This window comes from Scyliorhinus torazame, chromosome 31, assembly GCF_047496885.1.
Source record: "Scyliorhinus torazame isolate Kashiwa2021f chromosome 31, sScyTor2.1, whole genome shotgun sequence".
Classification (NCBI taxonomy): Eukaryota; Metazoa; Chordata; class Chondrichthyes; order Carcharhiniformes; family Scyliorhinidae; genus Scyliorhinus; species Scyliorhinus torazame.
Window position 1 is genome coordinate 11758197 of NC_092737.1, and position 23604 is coordinate 11781800.

The 23604-nt window shown below is 53.1% G+C and overlaps 1 protein-coding gene across 5 annotated transcripts in view; it reads left to right on the plus strand.

Annotated features, from left to right (window-relative positions):
- Window positions 1-23604, plus strand: part of LOC140404674 (amine oxidase [flavin-containing] B-like) — a 115423-nt gene that overhangs the window by 31808 nt on the left and 60011 nt on the right. For all 5 annotated transcript variants that reach the window (XM_072493327.1, XM_072493329.1, XM_072493331.1 and 2 more), the window contains 3 exons: window positions 4994-5085; window positions 6357-6498; window positions 16173-16325. In XM_072493327.1, coding sequence (XP_072349428.1) covers window positions 4994-5085; window positions 6357-6498; window positions 16173-16325 — 387 coding nt within the window. The remainder of the gene's footprint in view (window positions 1-4993; window positions 5086-6356; window positions 6499-16172; window positions 16326-23604) is intronic.

Here is a 23604-nt window from a genome sequence, read left to right on the forward strand (position 1 = left end):
ACCAACATTCACCACAGTCATACCCACTCATTTTTTTCCACACCAGCAGTGCAGCCAATGACAGCTCATGCTGGACAAACCCAGTATTCAGGCATGCAGCAGCCAGCAGTCTATGCAGCATATTCTCAAACAGGCCAGCACTACGGATTGCCCACTAATGGAATCAAGACCGAAGGAGGACTACCGCAAGCGCAATCTGCACTACAGACTGGATGCCTTAGTTACAGCCCAGGATTTGCTGCACCCCAGCCTGGCCAGACGGCATATTCCTATCAGATGCAAGGTTCTAGTTTCACACCATCACCAGGTATTTATGCGAGCAGCAATTCTGTTTCCAATTCGACAAGCTTCAACGCTTCTCAGCAGGATCACCCTTCCAGCACAGCACGTGGCCAGAACCAGTATGTTAGTCTTATCCAACTTCAACATATGGCACATCCATGACCTCGAATGATACTGTTGATTATCATAGAATTTACAGTGCAGAAGGAGGCCATTCGGCCCATCGAGTCTGCACCGGCTCTTGGAAAGAGCACCCTACCCAAGGTCAAGAGCTCCACCCTATCCCCATAACCTAGTAACCCCACCCAACACTAACGGCAATTTTGGACACTAAGGGCAATTTATCATGGCCAATCCACCTAACCTGCACATCTTTCGACTGTGGGAGGAAACTGGAGCACCCGGAGGAAACCCACGCACACACGGGGAGGATGTGCAGACTCCGCACAGACAGTGACCCAAGCCGGGAATCGAACCTGGGACCCTGGAGCTGTGAAGCAATTGTGCTATCCACAATTCTGCCGTGCTGCCCTTCAACGTACCTCTTCAACGTCAACACCTTATCAGCTACAAGATGCCATCCGACAGCACCATCACAAACATCGGAAAAAGAAAAAGACTCCAAATCAGACAGCAAAGTGATTTGACTACTTCTTGGTTCCTGTGGCACAGGGACGTTGATGGCATTCATAACCAAGAGAGACATTTGACCATGATGATTGATGGTTTATGGACTCACACAAATGATTTGGACTTATTATTTAATCACTGTTCCCATGACTTGTATATACCTCAATGTAGCTACCTGTTTTTTGTTCAATTTCCTTAAAGTGTACAGAAAATATGTAACATATAAAAAAGGGGGGATGTGGTGATGTGCATCAATGTAAATGCATGTAGGCTAGCTAGACATTAGAGGGAGCACCAGAAACATCTCACACACACACACACTCAACGAATAGATCCGTTAAATAGGATACGACCAATGGACATTCATGATACACACGGAGGTGACACCACCACAGGGGGGCATTACACCAACCCATATATAAAGGACACCACACACATGATCTTCCTCTTTCCAGTGGAGACAGTCAGTGAGTACAGACACCGGTTTACAATATTACACCCACCACGTGGATTGCAGCAACTGGTTAGTCAGTCTGGGTAGCTATAGTAGGATTAGCAGTAGTGTCGAACCCGAGTAATAGAAGTGTAAATAGTTTAATGAACGTGTTGAAGTTATCTCCACGTCCGAACCTTCCTTTGTCAAGTGCATCACAAGGAAGCCGCTTATGTTACACGGAGAACATAACAAATCAGGCTGGATCATCTGTTCAGTGATGTTGATTGAGGGACAGACCAGTACCAGCGGGGGTGGGGGGGCTACCCGCTCCGTCACAACGCAACATGGACGGACCGTTAGATTTATGTTCAAGTCACGTCGCAAACACCAGAAGCAGGGGAACTTTTTCATATATTCTTTCATGAGATGTGGGCGACGCTGGCTCGGGCCCAGCATTTATTCCCCATCCCTAATGGCCCCTTTGAGAAGGTGGTGGGTGAGCCGCCTTCTGGAGCTGTTGCAGCCCCGGTGGTGTACGTACACCCACCGTGCTGTTAGGGAGGGAGTTCCAGCCACAGTGAAGGAACGGCCGATGTATTTCCCAGTCGGGGTGGTGAGGGACTCGGAGGGGAACCTCCAGGTGGTGGGGTTCCCAGGTATCTGCTGCTCTTGTCCTTCTAGATGGTAGAGGCCGTGGGTTTGGAGCGCAGTCTAGGGAATCTTGGTGAGCTGTTGCGGTGCATCTTCTAGATGGTACACACGGCTGCCATGGTGAGTCAGTGATGGCTACATAACTTGACCCTAAAGCCAAAGGGGACGTGTCAGTTTAGGACAAGCAGCGGCTCATGCAGTGGGTACCTCTCTGAGCCAAAATGTTCTGGGTTCAACTACCGGTGCGGCACTGAGGGAGTGCCGCACTGTCAGAGGGTCAGTACTGAGGGAGTGCCGCACTGTCAGAGGGTCAGTACTGAGGGAGTGCCGCACTGTCAGAGGCTCAGTACTGAGGGAGTGCTGCACTGTCAGAGGGTCAGTACTGCGGGAGTGCCGCACTGTCAGAGGGTCAGTACTGAGGGAGTGCCGCACTGTCAGAGGGTCAGTACTGAGGGAGTGCCGCACTGTCAGAGGGTCAGTACTGAGGGAGTGCTGCACTGTCAGAGGGTCAGTACTGAGGGAGTGCCGCACTGTCAGAGGGGCAGTACTGAGGGAGTGCTGCACTGTCAGAGGGTCAGTACTGTGGGAGTGCCGCACTATTAGAGGGTCAGTACTGAGGGAGTGCTGCACTGTCAGAGAGTCAGTACTGAGGGAGTGCTGCACTGTCAGAGGGTCAGTACTGAGGGAGTGCTGCACTGTCAGAGTGTCAGTACTGAGGGAGTGCTGCACTGTCAGAGGGTCAGTACTGTGGGAGTGCCGCACTATTAGAGGGTCAGTACTGAGGGAGTGCTGCACTGTCAGAGGGTCAGTCCTGAGGGAGTGCCGCACAGTCTGAGGGTCAGTACTGAGGGAGTGCCGCACTGTCAGAGGGTCAGTACTGAGGGAGTGCCGCACTGTCAGAGGGGCAGTACTGAGGGAGTGCTGCACTGTCAGAGGGTCAGTACTGAGGGAGTGCTGCACTGTCAGTGGGTCAGTACTGAGGGAGTGCTGCACTGTCAGAGGGTCAGTACTGAGGGAGTGCTGCACTGTCAGAGGGTCAGTACTGAGGGAGTGCCGCACTGTCAGAGGGTCAGTACTGAGGGAGTGCTGCACTGTCAGAGGGTCAGTACTGAGGGAGTGCTGCACTGTCAGAGGGTCAGTACTGAGGGAGTGCCGTACTGTCAGAGGGTCAGTACTGAGGGAGTGCCGCACTGTCAGAGGGTCAGTACTGAGGGAGTGCCGCACTGTCAGAGGGTCAGTACTGAGGGAGTGCTGCACTGTCAGAGGGTCAGTACTGAGGGAGTGCTGCATTGTCGGAGGTGCTGTCTTTCAGAAGAGACCTGAAAACAGACCCTGCCAGCTCTCACAGGTGGGGCGGCACGGTAGCAAAATGGTTCGCACTGTTGCTTCACAGCTCCAGAGACCCGGATTCGATTCCCGGCTCGGGCCACTGTCTGTGCGGAGTCTGCACATTCCCCCCGTGTCTGCGTGTTTCCTCCGGGTGCTGCGACTCCCTCCCACAGGTCCCGAAAGACGTGCTGTTGGGTGAATTGGACAATCTGAATTCTCCCTCTGTGTACCCGAACAGGCGCCGGAATGAGGCGACTAGGGGCTTTTCACAGTAACTTCATTGCAGTGTTAATGTAAGCCTACTTGTGACAATAATAAAGATTATGATTATTATTAAGCAAGCCGTGATCACTATTTGACAAACAACGATTCTGCCCTGTGTGCTGTGTCGATACTTATCCTTCAATCAGAATCATTATTGCACTGTGTGTGTCAGTTAGCTGCCTCATTTCCTTCACACGTATCAGGCCTGGCTCGGTTGAGCTGGAGTGAGCTCCTGCAGTTCGCTCACTAATTTACAAAGCGCGTAGGGTACAGTTTGCAACACTGCAGTCGATCTACCAGAGACTCTGATCACTGCAGACATCCTGTGCTGACACAATCACAGGATGTGGTGAACCGTAGCTTCCCACACGCTACAGGCAGGTTCACCAGAACCATTAATGTGCAGATGGAGGCCATTCGGCCCGTCGTCTCTGTACCGTCTCTCCGTACGAGCATCGTGACTCTGTGCCGCTCCCCCTGCCTTTTCCCCGGAAACCCCTTTCACCTTCTTTCTGTTCAAATAACCATCAAACTCCCTCTCGGACGCCTCGAGTGAACCGGCCTCCCCCACACTCCACAGGCCGCAACCACTCGCTGCGGGGGGGGTTGGGGAAAGGTTTCTCTCAAATCGCGTTTGCTTCTTTTGTAAATCACTGTAAAATCCGTGCCCCTCTTGTTCTCGATCCTGTTACGAGGGGGGGACAGTTTCTCCCGATCTACTCTGCCCAGCCCCCTCGTGATTTTGAACATCTCTATCAAATCTCCTCCGTCTTCTCTCCGAGGGGAACAGTCCCGACCTCTCCCAATCGATCCTCATCACTGAAGTTTCTCACCCCCGGAACCGTTCTTGTGAACCTCTCCTGCGCTCTCTCCAATGTGTTCACATCCTTCCGATAGTGTGGCCCAGAACTGTACACAATATTCCAGCTGAGGGTATACGTGTCTGGTATAAATTCAGAGTAACCTCCTTGCTCTTGTACTCTCTGCCCCTATTAATACAACTCAGAATACTCTCTGCTTTATTCATTGTGGCCGGAATGTGGCGACGAGGGGATTTTCACAGTAACTTCGTTGCCGTGTTAATGTAAGCCTACTTGCGGCATTAAAGATTATTATTATGCCCGGGACTGCTGACAGTATCACCGTAACAATCTGTGCACAGCAAGCTCCCACAAACAGCAGTTAGTTAACTAACCAGATAGTTAGTTCTGAGGTTGCCAGCAGATGCTGGTGGGCAGCACTGGCCACACCTGTCCACGAAGCCCACGCCCTGGGCCTCATTTCAAAGACCAAGTGGGAGATGGATGGTGGAGGGGCAGTGGGGGGGGACGTTGGTGTGGGATCAGCCAGAGGCCGCGTTGTCAGGAAATGGGAATAACAATTACATTCCCTGTCTTGCAGATCCCTCCGGAAGCTCCCTGGAAACATTCCAACGCCGAGCAGCTGGACTCCATGACGGCCAAGGAATTAATCGAGCGGATGGTTTGGGCTGAGTACGGAACATCAATCCTTCAATTTATCACCTTGGGATTGACAATCCTGGGAATAAGCAGAAAATTCTCAACCTGAACCTTGTTTCTTGTTAATGTTCTCGCGCAGTCATGGCTGTGGGGCTGAATGCTTTGAACTGGATTGTTTACACTGAAATCCACGCTCCGTTGCCTGCTGACAGCAATTACCAGGTGGCAATGGTTGGGAAGAATGCGTATCCCCTTGCCACCCCTCTGGGAACCAGCCCACCAGTTCCACGCCCCTCAATATTTGCACCAATTAAAGCTGTGCCACTCTCAGCTGGGGGGGGGGGGGGGGCGCTTCCCACCTGGCTGATGAATAGTCCGTCCTGCCCACCAATGACATGCGGAGTAGCTCTAATGGTCCCGCTGGGTTGAGGCAGGACGCCCCGCTGGGCCGTTAGAAAACCCTCTCTGGCCATCGGGCATGGAGATGGATTTGCCGCCCGCCGCCAATCCCAACTTTTCCCCGCCACAGGATTCTCCGCCCCCCCCCCCCCCCCCCCCAATCGGGTTTCTCGACATTAGCAGCGGGGAATGGAGAATTCCTGCCTCTATCTCTCGGTTATCCTGTTTTATTGGAGTTCTCCCTCTTTTCCTCCCTCTCTTCTACCATTACCCCCTCCCTCCCCCTCTCGCTCCCTTCTCTCTCTCTTCCGGCCTCCCATCCCCTCCTCTCCCCTTTTCTCATCTCTCTCCCCCTCATTCCCTTCCTCTCTCTTTGCCCTCCCCATCTCTCTCTCTCCCCACACTCTCCTTCCTCTATCTCCATTTCTCTAAATTCCCTTTCTGCCCCTCATTCTCTCTCCACCTACCCTCCTCCCTCTCTTCTCTCTCCCTCTCTCCTCCTGCCTCCTTTCCTCTGCTCTCTATATCCCTCTCTCCCCTTCTCACTCCCCCGCTTTCTCCCCCACTCCCCCTTTCCCTACCCCACTTCTCTCTCCCCTCACTTACCACCGTCCCTCCCACTTCTCTTCCTTGCCGATACCCTGTTCTATTAGTGTCTCTCTCTCTCTCCTTCTGTCCCCTGTTATAATAGGGTGTCTCTCTCCCTCCCTATTGCTCTAGAGCTCCCCGACTCTGTTTTTATGGGACAGGACTGCCCTGTGTTGGACCCTGATCACCCCCAGGGTTGGCCAGTGTGTCCCGATTATGTGGTATGTGTAACCGTGAGATCGGCCGCTAACCTCGCTGAGTTTTGTGACTTCCTCTGTGGATTTGCGCATTGCTAATCCTGATCTCCCTCTGAGCAGGTCCACGAGGCGTCTCCTGAATCTCTTTGTCACGACGGTGTTCTGCGTGGAAGCTCATGAGATCTCGGCACTTTCTGTTCTGTGGGTGATCAAGTGCGGACACGGGATTGAACGGATCGGCAATATCGCTGGAGGGGCTCAGGTGGGACATTTGTTTGGAGAGACTCCTCATTCTATAGCTGGGGCATCCAAGGCTGACATTCCCAGCCAGGGTGTGCACTCAGAGTAAAGCACATTAGAAAGAGCTGGAAGCAAAGAGCTGGTCGCTTGGAGCAGACATTTTAAAGCATTGTGAATTTTTATTTTTGTTATTTGTTCAAGTGGATGTGGGCTTCGCTGGAGAGGCCCAGCATTTATTACCCACCCCTAATTGCCCCTTGAGAAGGTGGTGTGAGCTGCCTTCTTGAACCCCTGCGGTCCATGCAATGTAGGAACACCCACAGTGCTGATATTCCAGGATTTTGAATATGCAAACCAGTCACATCCCTGCACAGCTCCGATGGAGAGCGGCAGCAGATGAGAGATTGGAATATTGCCATGCTTCAGTTGGGTGCAAGTAAAATGATTCCACGGCACCAGTGCTCTCTCCTTTGTCCAGGTCGCCATTTATCCCTCAATGGATATTGCCAACGCCGATTGTCAGGGCATTATCGCGTTGCTGTTTGTGGGAGCTTGTCGCGTACAAACTTACTGCCATGTTGGCGGATGTGAGAACGAAATATGCTTCTAAAAACGAACGCTAATGACCTGGAACCCTCGGCCGACACGGATGATGGAAGGTGACGCCAGCATTGACATAAATCAGAAATTGGATGTGAATGGTAGTGGTTAATCGCTCTGTGTGTGATTACGTCAGTCTGTTTACTATTGACATGATGTGGAGATGCTGGCGTTGGACTGGGGTGAGCACAGTAAGAAGTCTTACAACACCAGGTTAAAGTCCAACAGGTTTGTTTCGATGTCACTAGCTTTCGGAGCGCTGCTCCTTCCTCAGGTGAATGAAGAGGTCTGTTCCAGAAACATATATATAGACAGATTCAAAGATGCCAAACAATGCTAGGAATGCGAGCATTAGCAGGTTATTAAATCTTTACAGATCCAGAGATGGGGTAACCCCAGGTTAAAGAGGTGTGAATTGTCTCAAGTTCCGCACACATGAGTGCGGCCTCAACCGGGACCTGGGATTCATGTCGCATTACATTCATCCCCCACCATCTGGCCTGCGAAATGCTACCCACTGTCCTGGCTTGAGACAATTCACACCTCTTTAACCTGGGGTTACCCCATCTCTGGATCTGTAAAGATTTAATCACCTGCTAATGCTCGCATTCCAAGCATTGGCAGCTTTGAATTTGTCTATATATATGTTTCTGGAACCCACCTCTTCATTCACCTGAGGAAGGAGCAGCGCTCCGAAAGCTAGTGACATCGAAACAAACCTGTTGGACTTTAACCTGGTGTTGTAAGACTTCTGACTGTACTATTGACACTCACTGCGCTCGATTGGTTAAGCCTGCATGTGCAAAGTAAACAAAACTGCGGGAAGGTGAAAGCAAAGCATTGTGGGTGCAGGAAGCCTGAAAGAAAGAAAGACAGAGGGGGGCGATTCACCAAAATGGAGCCCACGTGTCCGTGCCACCGTGAACGGCATCACGTTTCACGGCGGCGCGAAACGGGCACGGGGACGATCGATTCTGGCCCCGCGGTTCACGCCGCTCCAGCCACCTTTCCCGGCGCCAGATGGGCGCCGTGCCAACCCGCGCATGCGCGGGGGACGTCTTCAACGCGCCGGCCCCGACTCAACATGGCGTCGGTGTTCAGGGGCCGGCCGTGCCGGAAAGTAGGCCCGGGGGGGGGGGGGGCGGGGGAGACCGGCCCGCCGATTGGTAGGCCCCGATCGCGGGCCAGACCCCATCGGAGGCTCCCCCCGGTGACGGAGCCCCCCCCCCCCCGCCCACCCCCACACAGGCCGCCCCCCGACCCTTCGCGCAGAGTTCCCGCCGGCAGCGACCAGGGGTGAATGGCGCCGGCGGGAATCTGTCGTATCCGTCAAATGCACCGGCGCAAATGGCGCCGATTCTCCGCACCCCGGAGAATCACGCGCCGGCCTCGTGGCGCGCGGCCCGGCGTTGCGGCGATTCTCCGGCCCGGTGACAATGACGAAAATCTGGGAAAAGCTTAGCAGGTCTGGCAACATCCGTGGAGAGAGAAAAACTGGGTTCATGTTTCGAGTCCATGTGGCCCCTCTGCAGAACTGAAGAGAGGGAGACGGGGATGGGCTTTAGGCTGTTGAAGAAAGGGGGATGTAGCAGAATCGGTCAGGGAAAGGTGGGAGCTCAGGAGGGAATTGGCAGAGATGTGACGGACCCAAGGCAAAAGGTGTTAGTAGTAGTGTTAAAGAAAGAAGTAAGTGTTAATAGTGGCGTAAAGGTCAGATAGCAGAAATGGTTCATGGCAGGACAAGGGTCCGCCTTCTCTGAAAGAAAAAGATAAGAACAAGTTACTGAGGGCCCTATAGGGGACGGGGTGGTATTGGGTAAGAAAACTATATATCAAAATGGAGGATAGAGTTGATGGGCTAAAGTTGTGGAACTCGATGTTGAGTCAAGGTGGCTGTAACGTTGCTATTCGGGAGAGGAGATGTTGTTCCTCCAGTTCGCGCTGGGCTTCACCGGAACATTGCCAAGGACGGACGTGTGGCCACGACAGCGAGACGGTGAGCTGAAATGGTGAGCGACGGGAAGGTCGGGGGTCATGCTTGAAGACTGAGCGATGGGGGTCCGCGGAGTGGGCACCCAGTTTGCATTCAAGTCTCCCCGGTGTGGAGGAGACACCGCGTTGGGAGCGGCGAATGCAAAGTGAAGGAGGGGCAAACGCAAACCTGCTTTTCCTGGAGGGAGGGGAGGGGGGGGGTGTTTGGGGCAAGAGCTGGGCAGTGGAGCCAGATGCACGGAGAAGATATTTCAAAGCATTGTGAATAATATCCGTCACACCAGTGTCATCTTTCCAGAGCTCCGAGATGTAAAAAGTATAGCAGGCACTCGGGGGGGAAATAAATTGTAGGGCTCTTGGAATAGAACGGTGGAATGGGACGGATTGGAATGTGCTACAGAGAGCTAGCATGGTCTGGATAGTCGGAATGGCCCCCTGCTGTGCTCCAATGATTCCATGGCTGTATGCCATCAAGTCTATACTGATTCACTCATTGTGTAATCCAAGTAGCTTCAATCGCTCTGTTCCTGCCAGACGTCTCTTCCTTAACTCTAATCCCATTTTTAACGCAGTTATTAAGTCTGTGTCCACTTCGCAAGTTTATTCTTGGAAGAGGGAAAAATGTCGGCCTGGCATCGTTCAGGAGTTTGCGAATCTGACTTTCGTGGATGTTCATGTGCTTCCTTCTTGGCAAACCCAACTGCATCAGCTGTTTCCTGTTCCTGTGAAACTGTCCGGCACTAGCAACAGCTGTGATTTACCCACACAGATGTATCCCGCGGCCTTCCCGCGTGTTAATGGAGCCCATCTCCCCTCCTCCAGCCCCCATAACCCTCCCTATCGCTGTGCCCTCCTCCAGCCCCTATAACCATCCCTATCTCTGTAACCACCTCCAGCCCCTATAACCATCCCTATCTCTGTAACCACCTCCAGCCCCGACAACCCTCCCTATCTCTGTACCCTCCTCCAGCCCCTATAACCCTCCCTATCTCTGTAACCACCTCCAGCCCCTATCACCCTCCCTATCTCTGTACCCTCCTCCAGGCCCTATAACCCTCCCTATCTCTGTACCCTCCTCCAGCCCCTATAACCCTCCCTATCTCTGTACCCTCCTCCAGCCCTATAACCCTCCCTATCTCTGTAAACACCTCCAGCCCCTATCACCCTCCCTATCTCTGTAACCTCCTCCAGCCCCTACATCCCTCCTGATCTCTGTAACCTTCTCCAGGCCCTAGATCCCTCCCGATCTCTGTAACCTTCTCCAGCCCCTACACCCTTCCCTACCTCTGTACCCTCCTCCAGCCCTTATAAACCTCCCTATCTCTGTAACCTCCTCCAGCTCCTACAATCCCTCCCTATCTCTGTAACCTCCTCCAGCTCCTACAGCCTTCCCTATCTCTGCAACCTCCTCCAGCCCCTACATCCCTCCCGATCTCTGTAAACTTCTCCAGCCCCTACACCTATCCCTACCTCTGTCCCCTCCTCCAGCACTAACGAAACTCCCTATCTCTGTAAACTCCTCCAGCCCCAACAATCCCTCCCTATCTCTGTAACCTCCTCCAGCCCCTACAATCCCACCCTATCTCTGTACCCTCCTCCAACCCCTACATCCCTCCCTAGCTCTGTACCCTCCTCCAGACCCTACAAACCTCCCTATCTCTGTAACCTCCTCCAGCCCCTACATCCCTCCCTATCTCTGTAGCACCCTCCAGCCTCTACAACCCTCCCTATCTCTGTACCCTCCTCCAGCCCCTACATCCCTCCCTATCACTGTAACCCCTTTCAGCCCCTACATCCCTCCCTACCTCTGTAACCTGCTCCAGACCCTACACCCTCCCTATCTCTGTAACCCCCTCCAGCCCCTACATCCCTCCCTATATCTGTAACACTCTCCAGACCCTACACCCTCCCTATCTCTGTAACCCCTTCCAGCCCCTACATCCCTCCCTATCTCTGTAACCCTCTCCAGTCCCTATAACTCTCCCTATCTCTGTAACCCCCTCCAGCCCCTACATCCCACCCTATCTCTGTAACCTCCTCCAGACCCTATAACCCTCTCCATCTCGTTAGCCTCCTCCAGCCCTATAACCCTCTCCATCTCTGCAACCTCCTCCAGCCCCTACAACCCTCTCTATCACTGTAACCTCCTACACCCCTCCCTATCTCTGTAACCTCCTCCAGGCCCTATAACCCTCTCCATCTCGTTAGCCTCCTCCAGCCCTATAACCCTCTCCATCTCTGCAACCTCCTCCAGCCCCTACATCCCTCCCTATCTCAGTAACCTCCTCTAACCTCTACAGCCCTCCCTATCTCTGTAACACACTCCAGCCCCTACATCCCTCCCTATCTCTGTAGCCCGCTCCAACCTCTACAACCCTCCCTATCTCTGTACCCTCCACCAGCCCCTACATCCCTCCCTATCACTGTAACCCCTTCCAGCCCCTACATCCCTCCCTATCTCTGTAACCCTCTCCAGACCCTACACCCTCCCTATCTATGCAACCTCCACCAGCCCCTACAGCCCTCTCTATCTCTGTAACCTCCTCCAGCCCGTACAACCCTCTCTGTCTCTGTAAGCTCCTACAGCCCTCCCTATCTCTGTAACACCCTCCAGCCCCTACATCCCTCCCTATCTCAGTAACCTCCTCCAGGCCCTATAACCCTCCCTATCTTTGTAACCTCCTCCAGCCCCTACATACCTCCCTATCTCTGCAACCTCCTCCAGCGCCTACAGCCCTCTCTATCTCTGTAACCTCCTCCAGCCCTCCCTATCTCTGTAACACCCTCCAGCCCCTACATCCCTCCCTATCTCTGAACCCTCCTCCAGCCGCTACAACCCTCCCTGTCACTGTAACCTCCTCCATCCATTACAACCCTCCCTATCTCTGTAACCTCCTCCAGCCCCTACATCCCTCCCTATCTCTGTAACCTCCTCCAGCCCCTACATCCCTCCCAATCTCTGTAACCTCCTCCAGCCCCTACATCCCTCCCTATCTCTGTACCCTCCTCCAGCCCCTACAACCCTCCCTGTCATTGTAGCCTCCTCCAGCCATTACAACCCTCCCGAGCTCTGTACCCCTCTATTGCCCCTACAACCCTCCCTATCTATGTAACCACCTTCAGCCCCTATATCCCGCCCTATCTCTGTAACCTCCTCCAGACCCTATAACCCTCTCCATCTCTGTAACCTCCTCTAGCTCCTATAAGCCTCTCCATCTCTGCAACCTCCTCCAGCCATTACAACCCTCTCTATCTCTGCAACCCTCTCCAGTCCCTATAACCCTCCCTATCTCTGTAACCCCCTCCAGCCCCTACATCCCACCCTATCTCTGTAACCTCCTCCAGACCCTATAACCCTCTCCAACTCTGTAGCCTCCTCCAGCCCCTATAACCTTCTCCATCTCTGCAACCTCCTCCAGCCCCTACAACCCTCTCTATCTCTGTAACCCCCTACACCCCTCCCTATCTCTGTAACCTCCTCCAGCCCCTACATCCCTCCCTATCTCAGTAACCTCCTCCAGCCTCTACAGCCCTCCCTATCTCTGTAACACCCTCCAGCCCCTACATTCCTCCCTATCTCTGTAGCCCGCACCAGCCTCTACAACCCTCCCTATCTCTGTACCCTCCTCCAGCCCCTACATTCCTCCCTATCACTGTAACCCCTTCCAGCCCCTACATCCCTACCTATCTCTGTAACCCTCTCCAGCCCCTATAACCCTCCCTATCTATGTAACCCCCTTCAGCCCCTATATCCCGCCCTATCTCTGTAACCTCCTCCAGACCCTATAACCCTCTCCATCTCTGTAACCTCCTCCAGCCCCTATAACCCTCTCCATCTCTGCAACCTCCTCCAGCCCCTACAGCCCCCTCTATCTCTGTAACCTCCTCCAGCCCGTACAACCCTCTCTGTCTCTATAAGCTCCTACAGCCCTCACTATCTCTGTAACACCCTCCAGCCCCTACATCCCTCCCTATCTCAGTAACCTCCTCCAGCCCCTATAACCTTCCCTATCTTTGTAACCTCCTCCAGCCCCTACAGCCCTCCCTATCTCTGTAACCGCCTCCAGCCCCTACATCCCTCCCTATCTCAGTAACCTCCTCCAGCCTCTACAGCCCTCCCTATCTCTGTAACCGCCTCCAGCCCCTACATCCCTCCCAATCTTTGTAACCCTCTCCAGCCCCTATAACCCTCCCTATCTATGTAACCTCCACCAGCCCCTACAACCCTCCCTATCTCTGTAACCGCCTCCAGCCCCCACATCCCTCCCTATCTCTGTAACTTCCTCCAGCCCCTACATCCCTCCCTATCTCTGTAACGTCCTCCAGCCCCAACAACCCTCCCTATCTCTGTAACCTCCTCCAGCCCCGACAACCCTCCCTATCTCTGTAACCTCCTCCAGCCCCTACATCCCTCCCTATCTCTGTAAACTCCTCCAGCCCCTACATCCCTCCCAGTCACTGTAACCTCCTCCAGCCATTACAACCCTCCCTATCTCTGTAACCTCCTCCAGTGCCTACAACACTCCCTATCTCTGTAACCTCCTCCAGCCCCTACAACCCTCCCTATCTCTGTAACCTCCTGCAGCCCTTACAACCCTCCCTTTCTCTGTAACCTCCTCCAGCCTCTACATCCCTCCCTATCTCTGTAACCTCCTCCAGCCCCTACATCCCTCCCTATCTGTGTACCCTCCTCCAGCCCCAACAACCCTCTCTATCTCTGTAACCTCCTTCAGCCCTACAACCCTCCCTATCTCTGTAACCTCCTCCAGCCTCTACAACCCTCCCTATTTCTGTAACCTCCTCCAGCCTCTACATCCCTCCCTATCTCTGTAACCTCCTCCAGCCCCTACATCCCTCCCTGTCACTGTAACCTCCTACAGCCCTCCCTATCTCTATAACCTCCTCCAGCCCCTACATCCCTCCCTATCTCTGTACCCTCCTCCAGCCGCTACAACCCTCCCTGTCACTGTAACCTCCTCCAGCCATTACAACCCTCCCTATCTCTGTAACCTCCTCCAGCCCCTACATCCCTCCCTATCTCTGTAACCTCCTCTGGCCCCAACAACCCTCTCTATCTCTGTAACCTCCTTCAGCCCTACAACACTCCCTATCTCTGTAACCTCCTCCAGCCCCTACAACCCTCCCTATCTCTGTAACCTCCTCCAGCCTCTACATCCCTCCCTATCTCTGTAACCTCCTCCAGCCCCTACATCCCTCCCTGTCACTGTAACCTCCTACAGCCCTCCCTATCTCTGTAACCTCCTCCAGCCCCTACATCCCTCCCTATCTCTGTACCCTCCTCCAGCCGCTACAACCCTCCCTATCTCTGTAACCTCCTCCAGCCCCTACATCCCTCCCTATCTCTGTAACCTCCTCCAGCCCCTACATCCCTCCCAATCTCTGTAACCTCCTCCAGCCCCTACATCCCTCCCTATCTCTGTACCCTCCTCCAGCCCCTACAACCCTCCCTGTCACTGTAGCCTCATCCAGCCATTACAACCCTCCCAAGCTCTGTACCCCTCTCCTGCCCCTATAACCCTCCCTATCTCTGTAACCTCCTCCAGCCCCAACAACCCTCTCTATCTCTGTAACCTCCTTCAGCCCTACAACCCTCCCGATCTCTGTAACCTCCTCCAGCCCCTACAACCCTCCCTATCTCTGTAACCTCCTCCAGCCTCTACATCCCTCCCTATCTCTGTAACCTCCTCCAGCCCCTACATCCCTCCCTGTCACTGTAACCTCCTACAGCCCTCCCTATCTCTGTAACCTCCTCCAGCCCCTACATCCCTCCCTATCTCTGTACCCTCCTCCAGCCGCTACAACCCTCCCTGTCACTGTAACCTCCTCCAGCCATTATAACCCTCCCTATCTCTGTAACCTCCTCCAGCCCCTACATCCCTCCCTATCTCTGTAACCTCCTCAAGCCCCTACATCCCTCCCAATCTCTGTAACCTCCTCCAGCCCCTACATCCCTCCCTATCTCTGTACCCTCCTCCAGCCCCTACAACCCTCCCTGTCACTGTAGCCTCCTCCAGCCATTACAACCCTCCCTATCTCTGTAACCTCCAAGGGATCGGGGCGCCAGTTTTAAAGAGCATCCCATTCTAAACAAAATAAAAATAAGAGCCGATTCCCCCCTCCCCAAGGACATGGAGACCCCCCTAGATACCACCCCCCCCCCCCCAGGGAATCCCTCCCTCCCCCATTGACACAGCAACCCCCTCACACACATGCCCCCCACCCAGGTATCCCCCTATGGATACTGGGAGCAGCCCTCCACGCACACACATACAGAAACACCCTCCCCCAGAGAACCGCCCCCCCCCCCCCCCCATGGACACCGGAACCATCCCCCAACCACACAGCCCCCCCCCCCAGTGTACTCCCCCAGTACTTGTTCCATGGCAACACCTCGGACAGTCGGAATCGGCGTGCCAACAATCAGCGCCCTTCTCTCCAGGAGTGTAAATTGTTGTGAGAGTTTGGATTTTGGAATTCTTGTGCTTGCCCTGATGGGTGCGAGATGAAAAGCTTCGACAACATGTCCCTCTTCTCGTCCATCTTCAACCTTAAAATGAGGGCCAGGTCGTTGAGGGGTGATGTCCGGGAGCACACAGGAGAGCGGAAATCTGGAACGGTTCCTCCCTCCGAAAAAAAAACTGTTGACAATGACGACAATACAAGAAGGAGGCCAATCAGCCCCTTGAGCCTGCGACAGTGACTCAGCGAATCCCAACGCCGCTATTCCCTGTAAACCCCCAATTTTGTACCTCATTGGCTTTCTTTTGAAAGCTCCGATTGAATTTGCCGACACTACATTCTCCGGCAGCTCAGTCCCGATCCTAACCACCCGCCCTGTGGAAAAGAGCTTATTAGCCCTTTTCCAATCACACCTGTTTCATCGATCACAAATTTGTCAATTGAGAGGGAGAGATTCCCGTTGGGGAAGGGGGATTGAGGAATTTGGAGTCGGTTTGAAGGAGTTAGCCCAAGTCTCATTGGATAGCAGGAATAGGCTAGATGGGCGAATGGCCTCCTCTGTTGCTCGGCGACTGGTGATGCTTTGGCAGTGACCACCCCACCTGCCCCCTGTTGGCCCTGCAGGAACGGAAGTTTATCGGCGGAGCGCAGACCATCAGCGAGCGTCTGGCAGACCTGATCGGGAGCGACAGGGTCCGACTGAGGTCGCCGGTGGTGACGGTGGAGGAGGAGGCCGATGGCGTGAGCGTCACCAGCGAGGGGGGCGAGACGTTCAAGGTAAGAAGAGATTGGAGAGGTGTTTTTGGGGGGGGGATTCCGGTGGAAGGCGGAAAACTCCCCTTCCCGGCCAATGCCCTTCGAGCAAGTCCAACTCGGCAAGACATGGTCTGAGGTCGGGGGAGGGGAGGAAGCGTGGGAGGATGGACGTGGGAGGGTATGGAGGAGGATGGGAATAGAGGAAGAGAGTGGGGGAAGGGGTTACAGAGTGAGAGTGTGAGGGAGCTGGATTAACATCAGTAGAGATACAGTCAGTAACACAGGGTGCTGGGGGAGAGAGGTTACTGAGTGACAGTGTGAGGGAGCTGGATTAACATCAGTAGAGATACAGTCAGTAACACAGGGTGCTGGGGGAGAGGGGTTACTGAGTGACAGTGTGAGGGAGCTGGATTAACATCAGTAGAGATACAGTCAGTAACACAGGGTGCTGGGGGAGAGGGGTTACTGAGTGACAGTGTGAGGGAGCTGGATTAACATCAGTAGAGATACAGTCAGTAACACAGGGTGCTGGGGGAGAGGGGTTACTGAGTGACAGTGTGAGGGAGCAGGATTACCATCAGTAGAGATACAGTCAGTAACACAGGGTGCTGGGGGAGAGGGGTTACAGAGTGACAGTGTGAGGGAGCTGGATTAACATCAGTAGAGACACAGTCAGTAACACAGGGTGCTGGGGGAGAGAGGTTACTGAGTGACAGTGAGAGGGAGCTGGATTAACATCAGTAGAGATTCAGTCAGTAACACAGGGTGCTGGGGGAGAGGGGTTACTGAGTGACAGTGTGAGGGAGCTGGATTAACATCAGTAGAGATACAGTCAGTAACACAGGGTGATGGAGGAGAGGGGTCACTGAGTGACAGTGTGAGGGAGCTGGATTTGCATCAGTAGAGATACAGTCAGTAACACAGCATGCTGGGGAGAGGGGTTACTGAGTGACAGTGTGAGGGAGCTGGATTAACATCAGTAGAGATACAGTCAGTAACACAGGGTGCTGGGGGAGAGGGGTTACTGAGTGACAGAGTGAGGGAGCTGGATTAACATCAGGAGAGATACAGTCAGTAACACAGGGTGCTGGGAGAGAGGGGTTACTGAGTGACTGTGAGGGAGCTGGATTAACATCAGTAGAGATTCAGTCAGTAACATAGGGTGCTGGGGGAGAGGGGTTACTGAGTGACAGTGTGAGAGAGCTGGATTAACATCAGTAGAGATACAGTCAGTAACACAGGGTGCTGGGTGCGAGGGGTTATTGAGTGACAGTATGAGGGAGCTGGATTAACATCAGTAGAGATACAGTCAGTAACACAGGGCGCTGGGGGAGAGGGGTTACTGAGTGACAGTGTGAGGGAGCTGGATTAACATCAGTAGAGATACAGTCAGTAACACAGGGTGCTGGGGGAGAGGGGTTACTGAGTGACAGTGTGAGAAAGCTGGATTAACATCAGTAGAGATACAGTCAGTAACACAGGGTGCTGGGTGCGAGGGGTTATTGAGTGACAGTGTGAGGGAGCTGGATTAACATCAGTACAGATAGTCAGTAACACACGGTGCTGGGGGGCGAGGGGTTACTGAGTGACAGTGTGAGGGAGCTGGATTAACATCAGTAGAGATACAGTCAGTAACACAGTGTGCTGGGTGAGAGGGGTTACTGAGTGACCGTGTGAGGGAGCTGGATTAACATCAGTAGAGATACAGTCAGTAACACAGGGTGCTGGGAGATCGGGGTTACTGAGTGACAGTGTGAGGGAGCTGGATTAACATCAGTAGAGATACAGTCAGTAACACAGGGTGCTGGGGGGCGAGGGATTACTGAGTGACAGTGTGAGGGAGCTGGATTAACATCAGTAGAGATACAGTCAGTAACGCAGGGAGCTGGGGGAATGGGGTTACTGAGTGACAGTCTGAGGGAGCTGGATTAACATCAGTACCGATACAGTCAGTAACACAGGGTGCTGGGGGAGAGTTACTGAGTGACAGTGTGAGGGAGCTGGATTAACATCAATAGAGATACAGTCAGTAACACAGTGTGCTGGGTGAGAGGGGTTACTGAGTGACAGTGTGAGGGAGCTGGATTAACATCAGTAGAGATACAGTCAGTAACACAGGGTGCTGGGGGGCGAGGGGTTACTGAGTGACAGTGTGAGGGAGCTGGGTTAACATCAGTAGAGATACAGTCAGGAACACAGGGTGCTGGGAGAGAGGGGTTACTGAGTGACAGTCTGAGGGAGCTGGATTAACATCAGTAGAGATACAGTCAGTAACACAGGGTGCTGGGGGGGAGAGGGGTTACTGAGTGACAGTGTGAGGGAGCTGGGTTAACATCAGTAGAGATACAGTCAGTAACACAGGGCGCTGGGGAAGAGGGGTTACTGAGTGACAGTGTGAGGGAGCAGGATTAACATCAGTAGAGATACAGTCAGTAACACAGGGTGCTGGGGGAGAGTTACTGAGTGACAGTGTGAGGGAGCTGGATTAACATCAGTAGAGATACAGTCAGTAACACAGTGTGCTGGGTGAGAGGGGTTACTGAGTGACAGTGTGAGGGAGCTGGATTAACATCAGTACAGATACAGTCAGTAACACAGGGTGCTGGGGGGCGAGGGGTTACTGAGTGACAGTGTGAGGGAGCTGGGTTAACATCAGTAGAGATACAGTCAGGAACACAGGGTGCTGGGAGAGAGGGGTTACTGAGTGACAGTGTGAGGGAGCTGGATTAACATCAGTAGAGATACAGTCAGTAACACAGGGTGCTGGGGGAGAGGGGTTACTGAGTGACAGTGTGAGGGAGCTGGGTTAACATCAGTAGAGATACAGTCAGTAACACAGCATGCTGGGGAGAGGGGTTACTGAGTGACAGTGTGAGGGAGCTGGATTAACATCAGTAGAGATACAGTCAGTAACACAGGGCGCTGGGGGAGAGGGGTTACTGAGTGACAGTGTGAGGGAGCTGGATTAACATCAGTAGAGATACAGTCAGTAACACAGGGTGCTGGGGGAGAGGGGTTACTGAGTGACAGTGTGAGAAAGCTGGATTAACATCAGTAGAGATACAGTCACTAACACAGGGTGCTGGGTGCGAGGGGTTATTGAGTGACAGTGTGAGGGAGCTGGATTAACATCAGTAGAGATACAGTCAGGAACACAGGGTGCTGGGAGAGAGGGGTTACTGAGTGACAGTGTGAGGGAGCTGGATTAACATCAGTAGAGATACAGTCAGTAACACAGGGTGCTGGGGGAGAGGGGTTACTGAGTGACAGTGTGAGAGAGCTGGATTAACATCAGTAGAGATACAGTCAGTAACACAGGGTGCTGGGGGAGAGGGGTTACTGAGTGACAGTGTGAGGGAGCTGGATTAACATCAGTAGAGATACAGTCAGTAACACAGGGTGCTGGGAGAGAGCGGTTACTGAGTGACAGTGTGAGGGAGCTGGATTAACATCAGTACAGATACAGTCAGTAACACAGGGTGCTGGGAGAGAGCGGTTACTGAGTGACAGTGTGAGGGAGCTGGATTAACATCAATACAGATACAGTCAGTAACACAGGGTGCTGGGGGAGAGTTACTGAGTGACAGTGTGAGGGAGCTGGATTAACATCAGTAGAGATTCAGTCAGTAACACAGGGTGCTGGGGGAGAGGGGTTACTGAGTGACAGTGTGAGGGAGCTGGATTAACATCAGTAGAGATACAGTCAGTAACACAGGGTGCTGGAGGAGAGGGGTCACTGAGTGACAGTGTGAGAGAGCTGGATTTGCATCAGTAGAGATACAGTCAGTAACACAGCATGCTGGGGAGAGGGGTTACTGAGTGACAGTGTGAGGGAGCTGGATTAACATCAGTAGAGATACAGTCAGTAACACAGGGTGCTGGGGGAGAGGGGTTACTGAGTGACAGTGTGAGGGAGCAGGATTACCATCAGTAGAGATACAGTCAGTAACACAGGGTGCTGGGGGAGAGGGGTTACAGAGTGACAGTGTGAGGGAGCTGGATTAACATCAGTAGAGACACAGTCAGTAACACAGGGTGCTGGGGGAGAGAGGTTACTGAGTGACAGTGAGAGGGAGCTGGATTAACATCAGTAGAGATTCAGTCAGTAACACAGGGTGCTGGGGGAGAGGGGTTACTGAGTGACAGTGTGAGGGAGCTGGATTAACATCAGTAGAGATACAGTCAGTAACACAGGGTGCTGGAGGAGAGGGGTCACTGAGTGACAGTGTGAGGGAGCTGGATTTGCATCAGTAGAGATACAGTCAGTAACACAGCATGCTGGGGAGAGGGGTTACTGAGTGACAGTGTGAGGGAGCTGGATTAACATCAGTAGAGATACAGTCAGTAACACAGGGTGCTGGGGGAGAGGGGTTACTGAGTGACAGAGTGAGGGAGCTGGATTAACATCAGGAGAGATACAGTCAGTAACACAGGGTGCTGGGAGAGAGGGGTTACTGAGTGACTGTGAGGGAGCTGGATTAACATCAGTAGAGATTCAGTCAGTAACATAGGGTGCTGGGGGAGAGGGGTTACTGAGTGACAGTGTGAGAGAGCTGGATTAACATCAGTAGAGATACAGTCAGTAACACAGGGTGCTGGGTGCGAGGGGTTATTGAGTGACAGTATGAGGGAGCTGGATTAACATCAGTAGAGATACAGTCAGTAACACAGGGCGCTGGGGGAGAGGGGTTACTGAGTGACAGTGTGAGGGAGCTGGATTAACATCAGTAGAGATACAGTCAGTAACACAGGGTGCTCGGGGAGAGGGGTTACTGAGTGACAGTGTGAGAAAGCTGGATTAACATCAGTAGAGATACAGTCAGTAACACAGGGTGCTGGGTGCGAGGGGTTATTGAGTGACAGTGTGAGGGAGCTGGATTAACATCAGTACAGATAGTCAGTAACACACGGTGCTGGGGGGCGAGGGGTTACTGAGTGACAGTGTGAGGGAGCTGGATTAACATCAGTAGAGATACAGTCAGTAACACAGTGTGCTGGGTGAGAGGGGTTACTGAGTGACCGTGTGAGGGAGCTGGATTAACATCAGTAGAGATACAGTCAGTAACACAGGGTGCTGGGAGATCGGGGTTACTGAGTGACAGTGTGAGGGAGCTGGATTAACATCAGTAGAGATACAGTCAGTAACACAGGGTGCTGGGGGGCGAGGGATTACTGAGTGACAGTGTGAGGGAGCTGGATTAACATCAGTAGAGATACAGTCAGTAACGCAGGGAGCTGGGGGAATGGGGTTACTGAGTGACAGTCTGAGGGAGCTGGATTAACATCAGTACCGATACAGTCAGTAACACAGGGTGCTGGGGGAGAGTTACTGAGTGACAGTGTGAGGGAGCTGGATTAACATCAATAGAGATACAGTCAGTAACACAGTGTGCTGGGTGAGAGGGGTTACTGAGTGACAGTGTGAGGGAGCTGGATTAACATCAGTAGAGATACAGTCAGTAACACAGGGTGCTGGGGGGCGAGGGGTTACTGAGTGACAGTGTGAGGGAGCTGGGTTAACATCAGTAGAGATACAGTCAGGAACACAGGGTGCTGGGAGAGAGGGGTTACTGAGTGACAGTCTGAGGGAGCTGGATTAACATCAGTAGAGATACAGTCAGTAACACAGGGTGCTGGGGGGGAGAGGGGTTACTGAGTGACAGTGTGAGGGAGCTGGGTTAACATCAGTAGAGATACAGTCAGTAACACAGGGCGCTGGGGAAGAGGGGTTACTGAGTGACAGTGTGAGGGAGCAGGATTAACATCAGTAGAGATACAGTCAGTAACACAGGGTGCTGGGGGAGAGTTACTGAGTGACAGTGTGAGGGAGCTGGATTAACATCAGTAGAGATACAGTCAGTAACACAGTGTGCTGGGTGAGAGGGGTTACTGAGTGACAGTGTGAGGGAGCTGGATTAACATCAGTACAGATACAGTCAGTAACACAGGGTGCTGGGGGGCGAGGGGTTACTGAGTGACAGTGTGAGGGAGCTGGGTTAACATCAGTAGAGATACAGTCAGGAACACAGGGTGCTGGGAGAGAGGGGTTACTGAGTGACAGTGTGAGGGAGCTGGATTAACATCAGTAGAGATACAGTCAGTAACACAGGGTGCTGGGGGAGAGGGGTTACTGAGTGACAGTGTGAGGGAGCTGGGTTAACATCAGTAGAGATACAGTCAGTAACACAGCATGCTGGGGAGAGGGGTTACTGAGTGACAGTGTGAGGGAGCTGGATTAACATCAGTAGAGATACAGTCAGTAACACAGGGCGCTGGGGGAGAGGGGTTACTGAGTGACAGTGTGAGGGAGCTGGATTAACATCAGTAGAGATACAGTCAGTAACACAGGGTGCTGGGGGAGAGGGGTTACTGAGTGACAGTGTGAGAAAGCTGGATTAACATCAGTAGAGATACAGTCAGTAACACAGGGTGCTGGGTGCGAGGGGTTATTGAGTGACAGTGTGAGGGAGCTGGATTAACATCAGTAGAGATACAGTCAGGAACACAGGGTGCTGGGAGAGAGGGGTTACTGAGTGACAGTGTGAGGGAGCTGGATTAACATCAGTAGAGATACAGTCAGTAACACAGGGTGCTGGGGGAGAGGGGTTACTGAGTGACAGTGTGAGAGAGCTGGATTAACATCAGTAGAGATACAGTCAGTAACACAGGGTGCTGGGGGAGAGGGGTTACTGAGTGACAGTGTGAGGGAGCTGGATTAACATCAGTAGAGATACAGTCAGTAACACAGGGTGCTGGGAGAGAGCGGTTACTGAGTGACAGTGTGAGGGAGCTGGATTAACATCAGTACAGATACAGTCAGTAACACAGGGTGCTGGGAGAGAGCGGTTACTGAGTGACAGTGTGAGGGAGCTGGATTAACATCAGTACAGATACAGTCAGTAACACAGGGTGCTGGGGGAGAGTTACTGAGTGACAGTGTGAGGGAGCTGGATTAACATCAGTAGAGATTCAGTCAGTAACACAGGGTGCTGGGGGAGAGGGGTTACTGAGTGACAGTGTGAGGGAGCTGGATTAACATCAGTAGAGATACAGTCAGTAACACAGGGTGCTGGAGGAGAGGGGTCACTGAGTGACAGTGTGAGGGAGCTGGATTTGCATCAGTAGAGATACAGTCAGTAACACAGCATGCTGGGGAGAGGGGTTACTGAGTGACAGTGTGAGGGAGCTGGATTAACATCAGTAGAGATACAGTCAGTAACACAGGGTGCTGGGGGAGAGGGGTTACTGAGTGACAGAGTGAGGGAGCTGGATTAACATCAGGAGAGATACAGTCAGTAAC